Source organism: Salmo salar, chromosome ssa05, assembly GCF_905237065.1.
Source record: "Salmo salar chromosome ssa05, Ssal_v3.1, whole genome shotgun sequence".
Classification (NCBI taxonomy): Eukaryota; Metazoa; Chordata; class Actinopteri; order Salmoniformes; family Salmonidae; genus Salmo; species Salmo salar.
In genome coordinates this window covers 21,684,666-21,703,980 of record NC_059446.1, presented here as the reverse complement: position 1 = coordinate 21,703,980, position 19,315 = coordinate 21,684,666, and the positions used below count along the sequence as shown (strand labels likewise).

The 19,315-nt window shown below is 46.1% G+C and overlaps 1 protein-coding gene across 4 annotated transcripts in view; it reads right to left on the bottom strand.

Moving 5' to 3' along the window:
* atp8a1 (ATPase phospholipid transporting 8A1) overlaps positions 1-19,315 on the bottom strand; it is a 210,649-nt gene that overhangs the window by 43,773 nt on the left and 147,561 nt on the right. For all 4 annotated transcript variants that reach the window (XM_014199121.2, XM_014199123.2, XM_014199122.2 and 1 more), the window contains 4 exons: positions 15,672-15,810; positions 12,425-12,489; positions 2,325-2,497; positions 687-870 (listed from right to left, as the gene is read on the bottom strand). In XM_014199121.2, coding sequence (XP_014054596.1) covers positions 687-870; positions 2,325-2,497; positions 12,425-12,489; positions 15,672-15,810 — 561 coding nt within the window. The remainder of the gene's footprint in view (positions 1-686; positions 871-2,324; positions 2,498-12,424; positions 12,490-15,671; positions 15,811-19,315) is intronic.

The window sequence follows — 19,315 nt, the reverse complement described above, 5'->3', positions numbered from 1 at the left end:
ACGTTACCGGGATGCTACCTAAACTGATTAAATGAAGCCGTCTGCATTCGTCATTCTGAATGTCATGTAGATAGATAATGGGGGCACTTAAGACAAGACAGTCTTTGTCAGAGTAATCCGATGCTATGGAGACAGCATTGTGCTTTAGTGAACTGGCCTTGGCTCGCTCACAGGCCCTGTGGCTATATGTACAGGCATATGCAGCACATACCACAAAATAATGGAAGGAGACTGAAGAAAAACAACCCATGATGCAGTAGATAATGATGCAGTAGATAAACCCTGTCGCTTTTGTTACCGGCACAATGCTGCTTATGCAAGATGATTTTCAGACAAACTGGTTACTGATAGAGTAATGCGTATACATTAGGATTTTCAAGATAGGGTTTCTATATCAGTTCCTAACTGTGGCTATAGAATAAGGTGTTAACAGATGCCTGTCCTGCTGCTGCTCACCTGGGTAAGCTAAGATGACCCATCTGATCCAGTGATACTAGCACACCAGCACAAAGTAAACCCCTTGAACCCTAACACTCCTTCCAAACTCCTCCCCTGTGGGGGTAATTAGATGCCCCTTGACGGGGTCAGGTTGACATTTTCCCCACTAATGGTTAATGTTAGGATTGGGGGAGGGAAAGCTGATCCTAGATCTGTACCTAGGAGAAACTTCACTCCGGAGCCCTCACCTGTGCGATAGAGTAGTCGGAGGAGTTGGCGGCCTGCAGGCCCTCGTTGCCAGAGATGCCCACGCCCACGTGTGCCGTCTGGATCATTCCCACATCGTTGGCGCCGTCGCCGATGGCGAGTGTGATAACCTTCACCTGCTTCTTCACCATCTCCACCACCTCAGACTTCTGCAGCGGAGACACCCTAAAGGAGAGGACGTGACGCTGGACGTTAGAATGAGATGCGATATGCCTGGTTTTACTGTCCGTTTTCACGGAAATTCTTATTTTTTTGGGAGTCTGCAAAACAGATTTTACACTTTCAGCCATTTTCCAGAACTGACCAATCTAAGCGAGGTGCAGACATCTAGACAATGCGGATTAATACAAAATAAAGCATTCTGTACAGTTCATCACATAATGCTTTCCTCAAACTAAAGAACAAAAAATGGAGTTACAAAGGTGGGTTGGTGCCGAGTCGACTTACAACAAAGCACAAGGCCGAGGCTGTACTCGAAACGACGTCTTTCAAACAATGTCGCTTTAGGTATTACACAAGCAATTTCTAATTTTCTGGATGATAATTCTCGACGAATTCCCCGTGTCTGCGGATCTCATCCACCCCTGACCCCTGGCTGACCTCCCTGGCTGCCTGCGCCTGTAAAACCACTCGTCATGTGATGGATCTCCCACTTCCTGTGGCCCCTCCTTTTTCGAGCTCTCCAACTTTTACCCCTGAAATGACAGGCTGAGTCTTACAGGCTTCCGGAGCTCCAAGCTACAGAGCTTTCTTTGCCTTGGCCCGGGTCGAAGACATGGTATGCATCTAAAATGCACCCTATTCCCTATATAGTGCACTATTTTTGACCAGGGCTCTATATAGGGAATAGGGTGCCATTTGAGATGCACTCCATGACGTACAGCTACAGTACAAAAACTCTCAAGAGAAGGTGTTGCAAACTGGATGTCGTGGTTAGGGTTAGCCCAACCCTGTGAGACAGGTTTATGTTTGTTCTACATGCCTAAAGAGACCTCCTTGTTCATCTCCCAAGGTCTGTTAGCGCTCAGGGTGCTGTATAACGAGAGAAAGTAGCACAAAAAAAAGCTGATGTCTTGTATTGGATCACGGCAGTGTGGCACCTGTATGTAGTTTGTTGTCCCTAAGAAACGTGGCACTGATTTCTGTCCAGACCTCTTCACAGGCTCCTGAGCACTCCAGTACTTTATTTATGCGGCAAGTGCAAATCAACACACGCCGGTACCTTCGTATTTCTAACGTTACCATTTTTTGGGGGACTACCTCCGGTTTTAAATTGCTCTTGTAAAATACATGAACTACACACTAAATGATTACCTTTCAGGGCAGAGCATAAACCTTGAATGCTCAGGTTTGTCCTGATTTGCTCCGACGGTACATTAGGCTAAAATTGTACGCCGATTTAATGCCAACTGAACAAACAACTTTGGGATTCTCTGTACTTGGAGTCTTGGTTCTCAGTTCAACAGGAAACATCCAATGAGCGTCTGAACCAGAGTACAGTGTGTCTACTGTGTGGTTTTAACACTTTTCGAACAGTAAATGGGTAACTTATGAAGTTGAATGCATGTACTATGTACACACGCTATAGTGTAATGCTGTTATAGGTGACTGGGCCTTACCTGCAGCATATCACGGCTTTACAGGACAAGGCGAGGTCTAGGAAGTACTGCCGTGCTCCAAACGTGAGGGCATATTTTAGCGTATTTCCATCGATGATGAGAGCGAAATCGTTCTCCTTGTAAAGGGCGTCTCCCAGCATTCCACAGTGGTGGCTGAGGGTCTCCCTGGTTGCCTGAAAAGGCACACATTTTCTCATCATTAGAACTATCTAGACAGAATATATGATACAAATTACAATGAAGCAAATTAAATATGGTTATCAATGAAATGCTTTTGATAGAACACGATGCTCGGTAACCCTATCCTCCAGTGATTTCAATGACATCATCGATCCCGTTATAATTTTTACAGTGCTATGATGACATATGGTAAAGATTATTCAAACTTGCCAAGCCAATTTACATTTACTAGATGATAGAACATCATAAGAAAATAAATATACACAACAATACATAAGGCATACTCCATTAGAAATGGTTCGATGGTTCATTTGGAAAAGCATAACGTCACACGGCATTAATACCAATAGTATAGGAAAGAGAAAAGAGGGATTCTACTCTCTCACTGCACAGTTCCATCATTTCGTTCTCAGCAACCAAGTACTGTACATTCGTCTGGGTTTACGAGCAATTTTTCAGGAATGTCCCTAGCCAGCTGAATTTCTCCAAACTGGAAGCCAGGAATATTTCCATATGCTGATTAAACCTGGATGATTTTAATAACTGCCGACTTGAATAATATGGATACTACATTTACCCCTCTGTTGGTTTTATGTTTCAAACTCAGAATTACTCTTCAAATGGCAAATAGGGCCTTAAATAAGAGACTGTTATTCTAAGGCTTAGGGTGTGCTGGCGGATGGGTGGCGTTTGGCTTGGGAATGCACTGAACCTCTATATAATTTCCCCCATAAAGAGTGATTCCTCAGATCATCTGCTGGAGCGAAAGCTCATATGTATGGGCTCCCGTGAGGACAGACACCCTAGACATATGTCATTGGGATCCGCCATCCTCTGCGTTTCATGTCGGAAACCAAGAAGTGCATACAGGTCCCTGCAAGATACGATTTCCACAGATCTCAGGTCAGCGCTGTGCTTGAAAGCCCATTCGAAAGTCCTAAGTCGTAACCTGGCTTGTGAGCGTCCTCGGAGGCCCCATCTTTTATAAGTCCCTAAATCAATAAGGGCTGTTAAAAAGATAAGCCCCTGCTCTCTCCACTCTCCGTTCTCTTACTAAGCTGTCGTAAAGCAGCTGTCCTCCATGTTTGACCTGTGTTTTACATGCCTATTGGACAGACTATCCAGACGCCTGGCCAAGAGGCGATTACTAAAACCCCAAACCGAGCAAAAGGTTTGGGACGTGAATGGATGCATTCTCGAGTCGTGTGTGATATAGTGCTATGATGACAAGCAATGTTGAAATGCCATAAATATTGAGGATGGCCAGGAAGATGAAGTGCCCTCTAATAGGGGCGGCTATAGCCAACATCCTGCACTCAGGAAAGCCCAGGATGAAGATGGACCTAGTCGTGGTGACATCATCTGTGCATCTGGAGAAAACTTCTCCAACCATTTCCCAGATGCCAAACCCATCAGGAAATGAAACCCCAAACAAGGATCCATTTCCAAGAGTGACCGGAACAAGTATGGATCTGCTTATAAAAAAAGAGGATTGCGAGCATGAAGTTCTGGGCCATGGGCTTGGTTAATGGAAATAAGATATACGACTGCTTAAAAACAACATAGATGAAACCTGATAACCTGGTAATATTTCTTTGGGCAGTAGGATACATTGCATCTCCTAGAGCAACTTTTTTACTCTGGCCTCACTTCCATTATTGGGGATCAACATTGTCCTGTATATTCTCCTGTATGACTAACAGCCCATAACTATGAAGTGACTCAAACGATTGTAAAGGGAAACTCATAAAGAAGGGTGGAAAGTGGCCCTGTTTGCCCATGGGAGTGGTAGACTCCGGCGGACTGGTGTGGTCTGAAAAGTGAGATCAGTGTGTGAGACTCATAGGTATCCGCTTCCGGCTGTGTACGGAATCGAGGGCATGAACTGGGTTACGAGGCCTAGGTGGGCCCTTCCACCCGAAGGTGGTCACACCTAACGCATTGAACAGATGGTTCGGCCGGGCATGAGCATTATGCAACGCAGGAGTGACCTAGTGGTCATGAATGAGGCTTGGAAAGGGTCCGTTGAGGAGGGTTAGATACCTAAGGGAACTGACGGGGCCATGCAACCCTCTCCTGGCATAACAAAGCTCTGAAACCCAAGCTTGAAGGACAATATTTGGAGAGAAAGGCCTCAGGTTTCAAAGCTGACCGACACACACACAGAGAGAGAGAGAAAGAGACAGATGGGGGAGGGGCTAGAGGTAGAGAAATTGAACAAGAGAGAGGAGACAGGGAGGAGTGCAGCTGTCAGGACTTCTCCAAATGAGTGTGCCCATTCCTGATCGGGGCCATAAAACAGCCCACAGGCTTGCAAGCGCTGGGGTGTGCTGCGGTAACAGCTACATCATACAGTGAGCATAGTATCACATTTGATATCGGAATTCAACCATGGAACAAAAAAAATTGAGATTCTAACAGGGTGAACTGGCAACACACTAAGAGGGAACACTAATGTATGGAAGCATGTGTACAGTACTGACTTTGTAAAGTATATGTCTGGGAACGTATGTGCTTGGATACAAGTGATTTATCACAAAATCACGATAACCACAAACAGTGCAGCCATTTGCTCAAGTAGGGTGCCCATTCCCCCCCCCCCCATTTCCACTGAGGTATTTTAGTGCTAATGCTACTTGTCTCCTTCTAAAGCCTCTTTGTTATGGCTATACTGACCAGTTTAGCCTATGTGACTAGTTTTGTGTTTGGTTTAAGAGTGGCTAATCAAGACTTTGAGCTCCATTGTTGATGCAACTCTTGAGTGATGTAGCAAACATGACATGACACACTTGACAGGGATTCCGAATTAGAGGACGTGTATCCATTAGTCTCGTACAGTTCTATACAACCTTGGACTGACCCAAAGAGGGGCATATCCGACCCAAAGTGGGGCATATCCGACACACAGATACATAAAGCACACAGACCTATGCACATCCGTGAACACACCAACATCGACAACCCACGCAGGCACGCACACTACCCAGTCAGTGTGTTCTCCAGGCCCAGTGTTCAGCCATGGCAGCTCCACCAGTCAGTGTGTTCTCCAGGCCCAGTGTTCAGCCATGGCAGCTCCACCAGTCAGTGTGTTCTCCAGGTCCAGTGTTCAGCCATGGCAGCTCCACCAGTCAGTGTGTTCTCCAGGTCCAGTGTTCAGCCATGGCAGCTCCACCAGTCAGTGTGTTCTCCAGGTCCAGTGTTCAGCCATGGCAGCTCCACCAGTCAGTGTGTTCTCCAGGTCCAGATTTCAGCCATGGCAGCTCCACCAGTCAGTGTGTTCTCCAGGTCCAGTGTTCAGCCATGGCAGCTCCACCAGTCAGTGTGTTCTCCAGGTCCAGTGTTCAGCCATGGCAGCTCCACCAGTCAGTGTGTTCTCCAGGTCCAGTGTTCAGCCATGGCAGCTCCACCAGTCAGTGTGTTCTCCAGGTCCAGTGTTCAGCCATGGCAGCTCCACCAGTCAGTGTGTTCTCCAGGCCCAGTGTTCAGCCATGGCAGCTCCACCAGTCAGTGTGTTCTCCAGGCCCAGTGTTCAGCCATGGCAGCTCCACCAGTCAGTGTGTTCTCCAGGTCCAGTGTTCAGCCATGGCAGCTCCACCAGTCAGTGTGTTCTCCAGGCCCAGTGTTCAGCCATGGCAGCTCCACCAGTCAGTGTGTTCTCCAGGTCCAGTGTTCAGCCATGGCAGCTCCACCAGTCAGTGTGTTCTCCAGGCCCAGTGTTCAGCCATGGCAGCTCCACCAGTCAGTGTGTTCTCCAGGTCCAGTGTTCAGCCATGGCAGCTCCACCAGTCAGTGTGTTCTCCAGGTCCAGTGTTCAGCCATGGCAGCTCCACCAGTCAGTGTGTTCTTCAGGCCCTGGGTGGGGTGGAAGATTTAGCACAGAAGAGATCTCGGGCCGCTTTCAAGCCTTCACCCTCTCCTTGAGAACTGTTCTAAACACGGAAAGGTGGGGGGGGAGGGGCACTCCAATTACTCTCGGGCACAACATGAGAAGATCTCCAATTCCCAGCAGCACCGCCGACAGGACCTCTGTTCATTGAGGAGAGAATTCCTCCATATTTTACAAGCAAACTTATAGGCATCTGCTGAGCCACAGGAGAATAGGAGCTGACATTTCAAAATGGGCCATCCTCGTGTTTTATGCTTTATGAACGGCGGTGTCTGAAACTTCTCCTCTCTACCTCCATTTATCACGCTAACCAGCCGGGTTGACAGAGTGAAGGTCGTCGGTCATCGCTGTATCCCCTCCCCCATCACCTCCGTGCATCCATCACTCCTGCTCCGGCACACTGGGCTCACATAGTGAGCGCTTCCTCCTCCATCCTCCGCTCTGCTCCCTCGCTTCCTCTCCTGGAGAACGGCAGCAGTCTCTTTTCCACCTTTACGTCCCTCCAACAACATTCAAGACTCCCTGCTGACCTCTTCCCCCTCTACTTTTAAAGGGGTTTAGGATTGGGTGGAGGGGTCCTCCCCGAGTCGCCTTCCCTTCTTTTCTCAATCTTGCAGAAGGCAGCATGCAGGGCTCTGGCTATGTGCTGACCGACATCTCCCTCTCCAACCAGGCCACTAGGCCCTGTCAGAGCCCCACAGCCCCAACAGAGCCCCCGGCCCCAACCACGTCAGAGGCCCCGGCCCCGCCAGAGCCCCCGGTCCCGCCAGAGCCCCTGTGACTAGCTGGGGTATACTTCACTACAACCCTCTGGATGGAGGCATCTTTGGACCAATCAGATCAGCTCTGGAAAAAGATTTGAAGTGAAAAGATTGTTTATTTAATTTCACCTTTATTTAACCAGGTAGGCCAGTTGAGAACAAGTTCTCATTTACAACTGCAACCTGGCCAAGATAAAGCAAAGCAGTGCGACACAGAGTTACACATGGGAAAATAACACAATAGAAAAAAATATATATACAGTGTGTGCAAATGTAGTAAGATTAGGGAGGTAAGGCAATAAATAAGCCATAGTGGCGAAATAATTACAATTTAGCAGTAACACTGGAGTGATAGATGTGCAAGTAGAGATACAAGGAGTGCAAAAGAGCTAAACAAATAACAATATGAGATGAGGTAGTTGGATGGGCTATTTACAGATGGGCTGTGTACAGGTGCAGTGGTCGGTAAGCTGCTCTGACAGCTGATGCTTAAAGTTAGAGAGGGAGATATAAGACTCCACCTTCAGTGAATTCTGCAATTCGTTCCAGTCATTGGCAGCAGAGAACTGGAAGGAAAGGCGGCCAAATGAGGTGTTGGCCTTGGGGATGACCAGTGAAATATACCTGCTGGAGCGCTACAGGTGGGTGTTGCTATGGTGACCAGTAAGCTGAGATAAGGCGGGGCTTTACCTAGCAAAGACTTCTAGATGACCTGGAGCCAGTGAGTTTGGCGACGAATATGTAGCGAGGGCCAGCCAACGAGAGCATACAGGTCGCAGTGGTGGGTAGTATATGGGGCTTTGGTGACAAAACGGATGGCACTGTGATGGACTGCATCCAATTTGCTGAGTAGAGTGTTGGAGGCTATTTTGTAAATAACATCGCCAAAGTCAAGGATCGGTAGAATAGTCAGTTTTACGAGGGTATGTTTGGCAGCATGAGTGAAGGAGGCTTTGCTGCGAAATAGGAAGCCGATTCTAGATTTAATTTTGGATTGGAGATACTTAATGTGAGTCTGGAAGGAGAGTTTACAGTCTAACCAGACACCAAGGTATTTGTAGTTGTCCGCATATTCTAAGTCAGAACCGTCCAGAGTAGTGATGCTAGGCGGGCGGGTAGCGATCGGTTGAAGAGCATGCATTCAGTTTTACTAGCATTTAAGAGCAGTTGGAGGCCACAGAAAAAGTGTTGTATGGCGTTGAAGCTGATTTGGAGGTTTGTTAACACAGTGTCCAAAAAAGGGCCATATGTATACAGAATGGTGTCATCTGCGTAGAGGTGGATCAGAGAATCACCAGCAGCAAGAGCGATCAATAAAAGAGTCGGCCCGAGAATTGAACCCTGTGGCACCTCCATAGAGACTGCCAGAGGTCCGTACAACAGGCCCTCCGATTTGACACACTGAACTCTACCTGAGAAGTAGTTGGTGAACCAGGCGGAGGCAGTCATTTGAGAAACGAAGGCTATTGAGTCTGCCGATAAGAATGCGGTGATTGATAGAGTCGAAAGCTTTGGCCAGGTCGACGAAGACGGCTGCACAGTACTGTCTTTTATCGATGGCTATTATGATATCGTTTAGTACCTTGAGTGTGGCTGAGGTGCACCCATGACCAGCTCAGAAACCAGATTGCATAGTGGAGAAGGTACAGTTGGATTCTAAATGGTCGGTGATCTGTTTGTTAACTACCGTAAATTCTGGACTATAAGCCGCAACTTTTTTCCCAGGCTTTGAACCTCGCAGCTTAAACAATGACGCGGCTAATATATGGATTTTTCACGCTTTTTTCCCCCAAAAAACACATTCTGTGACGTGCTCAGTTTTTTGGCGGCATGAAGCTTTCATTAGACCAATGAAATTGCCGAACAGGTTACGGTCAAACAACTTTTTTGTTTACTGTTTAGATTAAATCGAGCGCTCTCAAACGGTAGTCATTTTGTCACCCTCATCATGGCAAAGACACGGAGAAATGCATATGATGCAGCTTTCAAGTTGAAGGCGATTGATCTGGCTGTTGGAAAAGGAAATGGAGCTGCTGCACGGGAGCTTGGTCTTAAATGAGTCGATGATAAGACGTTGGAAACAGCAGCGTGAGGAATTGACAAAAAGACAACTAAAGCTTACTGCTAATTTTTTATTTTTTGTTACAAGCCGTGTTTCGTTAAAGCCTATTTATTGTTGTTACAAGCCGTGTTTCGTTAAAGCCTGTGTAAAGATCATTTGTTTCAATGTACCGGTAGGCACCTGCGGCTTATAGACATGTGCGGCTTATGTTCAAAATAATATATATTTTTTAAATTCAGTGGGTGCGGCTTATATTCAGGTGCGCTTAATAGTCCGGAAATTACGGTAACCTCTCAAAAGACTTTAGAAAGGCATGGCAGGTTGGGTCTAGAGTGTCTCCCCCTTTGACGAGGGGGATGACCGCGGCAGCTTTCCAATCTTTAGGGATCTCAGACGATACGAAAGAGGTTGAACAGGCTAGTAATAGGGGTTGCAACAATTGCGGCGGATAATTTTTTGAAAGAGAGGGTCCAGATTGTCTATCCCAGCTGATTTGTAGGGGTCCAGATTTTGCAGCTCTTATTCTCCATGGACTTTACAGTGTCCCAAAACTTTTTGGAATTGGTGCTACAGGATGCAAATTTCTGTTTGAAAAAGCTAGCTAGCTTTTTTTTGAATGGGGCATGCTTATTTATGATGGGGAGGAAAGCACCTTTAAAAGAACAATCAGGCATCCTCTACTGACGGGATGAGGTCAATATCCTTCCAGGATACCCAGGCCAGGTCGATTAGAAAGGCCTGTTCGCTGAAGTGTTTTAGGGAGCGTTTGACAGTGATGAGGGGTGGTCGTTTGACCGCGGACCCATTACGGACGCAGACAATGAGGCAGTGGTCGCTGAGATCCTGTTTGAAGACAGCAGAAGTGTATTTGGAGGGCAAGTAGGTTCGGATGATATCTATGAGGGTGCCCATGTTTACAGATTTAGGGTTGTACCTGGTAGGTTCCTTGATAATTTGTAAGAGATTGAGGGAATCTAGCTTAGATTGTAGGATGGCCGGGGTGTTAAGCATATCCCAGTTTAGGTCACCTAACAGCACGAGCTCTGAAGACAGATGGGGGCAATCAATTCACATATGGTGTCCAGGGCACAGCTGGGGGCTGAGTGGGGTCTATAACAAGCGGCAAGAGTGAGAGACTTATTTCTGGAAAGGTGGATTTTAAAAGTAGAAGCTCAAATTGTTTGGGCACAGACCTGGATAGTATGACAGAACTCTGCAGGCTATCTCTGCAGTAGATTGCAACTCCGCCCCCTTTGGCAGTTCTATCTTGATAGAAAATGTTGTAGTTGGAGATGGAAATTCTAGAATTTTTGGTGGCCTTCCTAAGCCAGGATTCAGACACGGCTAGGACATCAGGGTTGGCAGAGTGTGCTAAAGCAGTGAATAAAACAAACTTAGGGAGGAGACTTCTAATGTTAACATGCATGAAACTAAGGCTTTTATGTTTACAGAAGTCAACAAATGAGAGCACCTGGGGAATAGGTGTGGTACTGAGGGCTACAGGGCCTGGGTTAACCTCTACATCACCAGAGGAACAGAGGAGGCAATGGATAAGGGTACGGCTAACGGCTATAAGATGTGACTGGTCAAAAGATCACTTATTTGAAATAAGATCAGAATTGGGCTGCCTGTGTAAACACAGCCTATGGGCTTGAAGCATTGAAGCATCTGCACTCTGGTCACTAGAGGCAACTAACACAACAGGGCGGGTTGTTTGTTACAGGAAAGTCAGAGAAGCCACCGACAGAGAGAAGCGACAGAGAAGGAAAGAGACTAAGGAACAAAGAAAAATGTAAAGCCAAGCAACATAAGTTTCCCCTAGGCGTGGTAGTGGGCATGGTCAAGGACGCTGTCTCTGATTTTAGAGGCCCTCCTCTTGGCCGCAGAGACAAAATTGTGATGTTTTAAAGCTAATTTACAGCAATTCTACACATTTTGCCATGACTTATGCCGTGTTCTTATGCAATCTGAGTGACTCGAACAATATAACAAAATCAATGTCGGCCCGCATTACTGTCTAGTTTTTTTTTTTTGGGGGGGGGGGTGATTGTTAGTTCTCAAACATGACCTTATTAACAAATATATAGCTCCATTATGTTTTCTACATACAGAACCAGTCAAAGGTTGGACACCTACTCATTCAAGGGTTTTTCTTTATTCTTTATACAAGAGTGTGCAAAGCTGTCATCAAGGCAAAAGGTGGCTACTTTGAAGAATCTCAAATATATTTTGAATTGTTTAACACTTTAGTTACTACATGATTCCATATGTGTTATTTCAAAGTGTTGATGTCTTCACTATTATTCTACAACGTAGAAAATAGTAAAAATAAAGAGAAACCCTGGAATGAGTAGGTGTGTCCAAACTTTTGACTGGTACTGTACTTTCTATCTGGTTTCATTCATGGAAGTCTACACAAAACTTTTTTTTCTCCAGCATTTATTGGAGTGACGGCAACGATTTAACGATCAACTAATGAGCTAACAGTAATCAACAGCCCTATCTGATTGTGGGACACCAGGACACACACCGAGCTTGGTCTTAAGCAGGATTACACTGTCAGGCATTGGTGGTGGTGACGTACCTTTGGTACAAAGAGCGTGTTTGACATTTTTAGCGGGCTCCAGGGTACAAACCAGACCAGATTGGTATTTTTGTTTCACACACAGGGATGGATTATGATTATAATTGAGGTTGAGAGGGAGCGTTGCGATTTGGATTGTGCTGAGTGACAGCACTACTAACATAACAGTAACTCAAAACATAGGAAAATCCATTGCAACAGTTCAATAAAATAGCTTTTTAAAAGGGACAATCTGGCATTCAAAAAACAACAAAGCTGGAGAAATGTAACCACTCTTCACTGGAGAAATGTAACCACTCTTCACTGGAGAAATGTAACCACTCTTCACTGGAGAAATGTAACCACTCTTCACTGGAGAAATGTAACCACTCTTCACTGGAGAAATGTAACCACTCTTCACTGGAGAAATGTAACCACTCTTAAATTCATAGACTGACCTACATCATTAATTTACAATTCCAAACATGGACGTACCAATCCCAGATTGTCCCTTTAAGGATCTTGTGGGACAGTATACAGTCCACAATGTAAGCCTACAGGTTGCTAAAATATAGAGCATTCCCCTGTTCAATGAAAGTGATATTGGAGATTATTATTAATAACATGACGCCAGTCTGTCATACTCACGTCAAGTGTGTCTTCGTTGATCACCAGCATGCCCATGTTCTTGGTCAGAAGTTTGCAGGAGTGTCCTGGAGAGGGTCAAGTGAAACAAGAGATGAGCTGCAATGTCAGTTTGTGCAAATATCAAAAACATACCGAAGTACTGTGGAAAAGATTTTTCACGCTGTCATACATTATATTGGTAACACTTCATTTGGATAGTCCATAGAGCATCTACAGATGGACTATATACATTACTATCAGTAACATTTCAACTAATCCTAGCCCTCACACTAACCCTCACACTAACCCTAGCCATAACCTAAGCAAGCAGTTGCTTATCAACAAATAGTATGACCATCTCAAGAGCATCTATAGAAGGACTAGCTGGACAATCCAAATAAAGTGTCCGTTATATAATTAATTATACATCATGATTATATTTTCTAAATAAACTAATACTAAATACTGAATAAATGACAAATAATAGGTAATATGTACTCCCTCCTGAAATTGAGCTCTCTGTTTGCTTTCCCTTTGTTATTAGCTAAAGTCACAATGGGGTGAAAAGACAAATTATTGGAACTTCATTAGGTGCACAGCGACAGTCTTGAGTCCATCAGTGGTAAAAACCATGAGTAATACTCGAGGTTACATGTCTGTCTCCTGGGTTAAGGGGGCAGTTACACCATTGTTTGTTCAACATGGTTCCCCAGGGAGAGGCCATTTTGGCTCCGGTCAGGGTCACTAGAAAGGTGAGAGATAGTGGCTCTCAGGGGGATACAGTTGTGCACCCCCCAAAAATGAGCCTACCTAAATTCTCAGGCTAATTCCTGAGCAATATCAGAGTGGACCATCTGTGAAGTGACCACACAAGCATTGTGGGCTTGGTCGAGCTTGGAATTGACTCCCGTTTCACATCTGCATGTATAAGTGTGTGTTTGGGTGTGAATGTGTAAGAGAACCACACACACACACGGGGGGGGGGTATGTATGAGGAGTGTGCAGGTTTCACCTCCAGAGGCTCAAATCAACAACAAACAGGGTGGAGGTCTGGACCTGGTGGATTGTTTTCTTAAATGTTAATGCACAAAAATCTGCCAACGTGTGTAAAATATCTCCCGCCTCTATACCCCCCTGTCAACCCCTGCAAAAGCCCCTAGCTTAATTTGTTTATCTTAAAGGTTCAGTTGACTCTGACCAAACTGCCCTTTTTATTCACCAGAGAAAGTAAATTCCTTGTTTTTTGGGGCCTGGCGGAACTAAACAACAGTGCTCTCCAAGGAGTTGGGGAATGCGAACGGCGCGACACCGTGTCACACGGTAACACCAGAGGTTTGTTAGTTGTTTGGGGGGGTAAGTAATTAAAGCTGCACAATGTGGTCATAGTGGGTTCTCAAAATGGCTGCCGGGGCAGTGGGTATTAGGAGGGAGGGTGGGGGTGGCACTCCGCTAAATCACTGGGCATGGTGAGGGTAGAGTGGGTTGTTAGGGTAGGCCAGTGTTTGCGTTGGCAGTTTGGAAGGCGTTTGCCCTTTCATGTCTGCCTTCCAAGAGGGGACGAAGCCCCCCTCAGCCAAGACTAACATGGTGCTGTTTGCCTGGCCGTCCTCGCGCCAGTGATGTGCTGGGAGACTGAATACACTCTGAACACACTACACCAGCAGGCAGTGTGCTTTCATGGAGTCGTAGTCCAAGTGGTCCTGCCTAAAGCATCAAGGGCAGCTTTAGAGTCAGGTCATTTAATGTGAAATCATTGCTGATTCTGCCAGGGCAGAGACGTTCATAAGGTTTCAGAATGGTTGTTGTCACGATGTGTCATTTCCAGTGGACTGGATTACAGCTGTGACAGTTCTCTCTGCGCTCTCAGCCTCTAGAGCAGCAGAGGTCAACGCCAAACAGGCTCAACCATGTTTTCAGCTCCCAATGAATTTTAAAACGGGTAAACAGAGATTTACAAGCTCGTCCCAGGGGTGGCATGAGGCCATTTTCATGGCATGGGCCACCACAGGCAGGGAGACGCTGGGAAAAGAGAACACGGAGAACGGGAAAGTCTTGTTCGCCAGCCCGCCTTTAGCCACGAAAGGTGTGCCACAAACCTAGGCAGCAGTTTTAAAACCTTTTTTTTCAGGAGGAGGATGAGGAAAGCGGTAAAAAACAAAGTAAATATTCAGAGGCGTTTTACAGAGCGACTCAGTCAAGCGGCGGACCTGTAAAAATACTTCCCCTGAGCTTCTAGCGCTCGCAGGCCCCCGCACAGCTGGCCAGTGGGGCACAAAGGGCTGATTCAGCCCCAAGGAAGGTAGGTGGCCACAAACGGACACCTTTTATTATCTATTTTCCCGGACGCTCCTGTAATCGGGTTTGCTGTTTCGAGGCCTGCACGTTTTTTAGCAATTTTACTATTACGGCCACAGCTGAGGGCTAAGCAACGCTCTTTGTGGGGGAACATGGGGAGGGAGGGTGCACATGCCCAACGTCAGCAATGGTAATGTTGAAACCCCTGTGAATACCAGGTACGTATGTGAGATGTTTTGCGTGTGTGTGTGTATGCATTCTTTTGTGTGTATGAGTGTGCGCACGCAATGTTATTCCTGTCAACATCAATGTGGTGTAGCAATACATCATGTGCATTTAGAAACATGTTGTGCCAACTTTTATAGAGAAAATATTCTTGTCAATAGACCGTTTTGCCCCCATGGCCACTCCGCTGACTGAGCTTTGCCCCATGGCCACTCCGCTGACTGAGCTTTGCCCCATGGCCACTCCGCTGACTGAGCTTTGCCCCATGGCCACTCCGCTGACTGAGCTTTGCCCCATGGCCACTCCGCTGACTGAGCTTTGCCCCATGGCCACTCCGCTGACTGAGCTTTGCCCCATGGCCACTCCGCTGACTGAGCTTTGCCCCATGGCCACTCCGCTGACTGAGCTTTGCCCCATGGCCACTCCGCTGACTGAGCTTTGCCCCATGGCCACTCCGCTGACTGAGCTTTGCCCCATGGCCACTCCGCTGACTGAGCTTTGCCCCATGGCCACTCCGCTGACTGAGCTTTGCCCCATGGCCACTCCGCTGACTGAGCTTTGCCCCATGGCCACTCCGCTGACTGAGCTTTGCCCCATGGTCACAGTGCTAACTGAGCTTTGCCCCATGGTCACAGTGCTAACTGAGCTTCCTCAGTAGAGATTTTATTTCACAACGTTAGGGAATGATGTCGTTTTAATGTTATGTTTTTTATGTTTCTGGTTCACTTTACTGTTTGTGTAGTCTTACCGATGTTGATGGCAGTTTCCTGCTTGTCCCCGGTCAGGATCCAGATCTTGATGTCGGCCTTCATCAGCGTCTCAATGGTCTCAGGCACCTTGTCCTGGAGCTTGTCCTCGATGGCTGTGGCCCCTAAGAGCTGCAGGTTCTAGAGAGGGAGAGAAACATTAAAGAATGTCTGTGGCCCCCAAGAGCTGCAGGTTCTAGAGAGGGAGCGAAGCATGAGGGAATGGCTGTGGCCCCTAAGAACTGCATGTTCTAGAGAGGGAGAGAAGCATGAGGGAACAAGGAAGAGATAATGTAACAAGAGAAGGGGCTTTACAACGTCAAGTGTCAGAAAAATTAAGGGCCGGACTGTGTCACTCATTCACTTCCTGTTTTTCGCTCAAGTCAGCTGCTCGTTTTCCCACCCCTCCAAAACTGGGCCATGGATTGGGGGATTTGGGGTTAGGGTGGGGAATAGAGGGGAGAATGAGACTTAGGGGCCAGTTGTAGTCGCAGCACAGTGGTTAATGTGTTTTCTTTTACAGGAAGCCAGGCGGGTCTTTGGGACGGGGCCTGGGGGGACCTGGAGGGGCCCGATGCTTTGACAGGGCCCCGGAGAGGAGAGAGGAGAGGCAGCTGCAAAGGGGAGGCCAGAGTTTGGCCGAGGGTGCAACGGTCAATCCTCCCCAAAGAGCTGTGACCTAGGCCGGGCTGCAGTATATCTTTAGCCCACTACCCATATGAAACCACGCACGGGGGGGAGGGATGCGTGTGTTAATTAATGTTGCGACTTCCCAGTTACATTGTCTCAACATTGATAATGTTAGTGTTTGCTGGGAAGACACGACATGAGATCATCATTTGTGCATTAAATGACAACACGTTAAGTGAATCATGGACATTGTTAATCGTTTACGTAGGTTAAATGCAATCTCATGCAAGTCAAACGCAAATAGGCAATATGGCAACATGTTGACCTTCAAGAACAGATTAAAAAGTCACAGGGTTCATAGTCGAACAGTTGTTTAATTCAGGTCAACAGGGACTGCAGTACACAGGTCACTAAAAGGGGAGTCAATGAGCTTTCGGATCAGGAAGTTTTGCTCATTAATTGTGGTCATGGTCCAAGGTATTGGCCTCTGACCCTTTTTCCTAGGATTTCAATGTGTCTGCGTCACATTTGCTGTTCTCTTCATTGATCACCTGACTCAGTAATATGGGTGACTCTCCCTCTTTACTGTTCAGAAACCATATACACAAAGCATCTCAGAGTAGGAGTTCTGATCTCATTATGATCTACAAGGCAAAACCGATCCTAGATCAGAGACGCTGGATACATACAGCCCCAGATAAACGACAGGCCTTGGTTCAAATACTATTTGAAAAGTCCCAAAAGCGCAAAACCCGCCCCTCTGGCAGGCTAGAACAAACGCTGAAAGTATTTGAATGGTTTCAAACAGGAGGCCTATCTGAACCCAAGACTGCAACTAGGTTTCAGTCAAGACGACTGCTGAACATAAACCAGAACATGGACTAAATAAACTAACAGTCATAAGGTGTGTATTTCATTGAAGCCCAAGTAGTGGCTGTTCCAGAGTAGCTTGTCAAAAGAGTTCTGCAAAGAGAAGTGATGTGGTGGTGGGCTTTCCTTTTGGTTTGCTTTAAAAGGACATGGTGAGGTCACAGTTCCTAAACATCAGCACCACGTATACGTCTCAATGATCTCTCCTTCCTCATGAAGTATGCACTTGTTCACTTCCCTTCACCGATTTGAAAGGGATGACTGGTATAAGAAATATGGTGGAAACTTCCAATAGCCCATGCCTCCACTAATCCCATGCTTTTAGGAAGTGAGAAAGTGCACACTTCAGGAGAAAGGACAGATTATTGGGACAAGGGCCTTCTCTCAGAGATACTGTAAATCTAGCCTCATTCAGACTGCCATCTAGTGGTCTTCTCATCCCTGCACCCCTCTTTCTCAGAACTTTTGTGTTTACACTGTGATTGAGTCCATTTGTTCTGGGTAGCGCTGAAGGTCTGGCAGGAGTGGAGCCCTTGATCAACGAGCCTATGTTTGACTAGTATTTCAACACCACGTTTCACACAGAGGAACTGACTGTTGCTTTGCCGTACTGGGCCGACCCAACCTGCCCCATACATTCATTAAGCCCCATAGTATATCGTGCATCCAACCATCAAAACCCATTCGGATTACATTTCCGTGCACCATATGGCACCATATATTCCCAACATAAAGTACTACTATTTGGTCAAACGTAGTGCAATATATAGGGAATAGGGTGCCATTTCGATTGCAACATGTATGCTTTCAGCACCGGCCCGACATTAATCAAGTTGCTCAATTCAGGTCTGAATTCAGGTCAACTGATTTAGGTTCAGCGAACCACTGGAAAGAAGTTTAAAATGGATGCCTTGTGCGATGTTGGTGTCCTTAAGATGAACCTAGCAGGCAGGTAAGTCAATAACTAAGTCATAATCTTGTTTGTAGAGCTGATTGCTCAGCACCGGAATGTCTTGTCTGATATGAGTTCACATAAGGTTCTGGGTGTGGGTTGGGGAAGATGGGTTAGTGGTAGAGTTAGTGGTAGAGTTGGTGGTAGAGTTGGTGGTAGAGTTGGTGGTAGAGTTGGTGGTAGAGTTGGTGGTAGAGTTGGTGGTAGAGTTGGTGGTAGAGTTAGTGGTAGAGTTAGTGGTAGAGTTAGTGGTAGAGGTATTTGTAGAGGTAGTGGTAGAGGTATTTGTATTTGTAGTGGTATTTGTAGTGATAGAGGTAGTGGTATTTGTAGTGGTAGTGATAGAGGTAGTGGTATTTGTAGTGGAAGTGGTATTTGTAGTGGAAGTGGTATTTGTAGTGGAAGTGGTATTTGTAGTGGAAGTGGTATTTGTAGTGGTGGTAGAGGTAGAGGTAGTGGTATTTGTAGTGGTAGTGGTATTTGTAGTGGTATTTGTAGAGGTAGTGGTATTTGTAGAGGTAGTGGTATTTGTAGTGGTAGTGGTATTTGTAGTGGTAGTGGTATTTGTAGTGGTAGTGGTATTTGTAGTGGTAGTGGTATTTGTAGAGGTAGTGGTATTTGTAGAGGTAGTGGTATTTGTAGAGGTAGTGGTATTTGTAGAGGTATTTGTAGAGGTAGTGGTATTTGTAGAGGTATTTGTAGAGGTAGTGGTATTTGTAGAGGTAGTGGTAGTGCTACTCGTAGAGGTATTTGTAGAGGTAGAGGTAGTGGTAGTGCTACTCGTAGAGGTATTTGTAGAGGTAGAGGTAGTGCTACTCGTAGAGGTATTTGTAGAGGTAGTGGTATTTGTAAAGGTAGTGGTATTTGTAAAGGTAGTGGTATTTGTAGAGGTAGTGGTATTTGTAGAGGTAGTGGTATTTGTAGAGGTAGTGGTATTTGTAGAGGTAGTGGTATTTGTAGAGGTAGTGGTATTTGTAGAGGTAGTGGTATTTGTAGAGGTAGTGGTATTCGTAGAGGTAGTGGTATTTGTAGAGGTAGTGGTATTTGTAGAGGTAGTGGTATTTGTAGTGGTAGTGGTAGAGGTATTTGTAGTGATAGTGGTAGAGGTAGTGGTATTTGTAGTGGTAGAGGTAGTGGTATTTGTAGAGTTAGTGGTTTTTATTTTTATTTATTTATTTCACCTTTATTTAACCA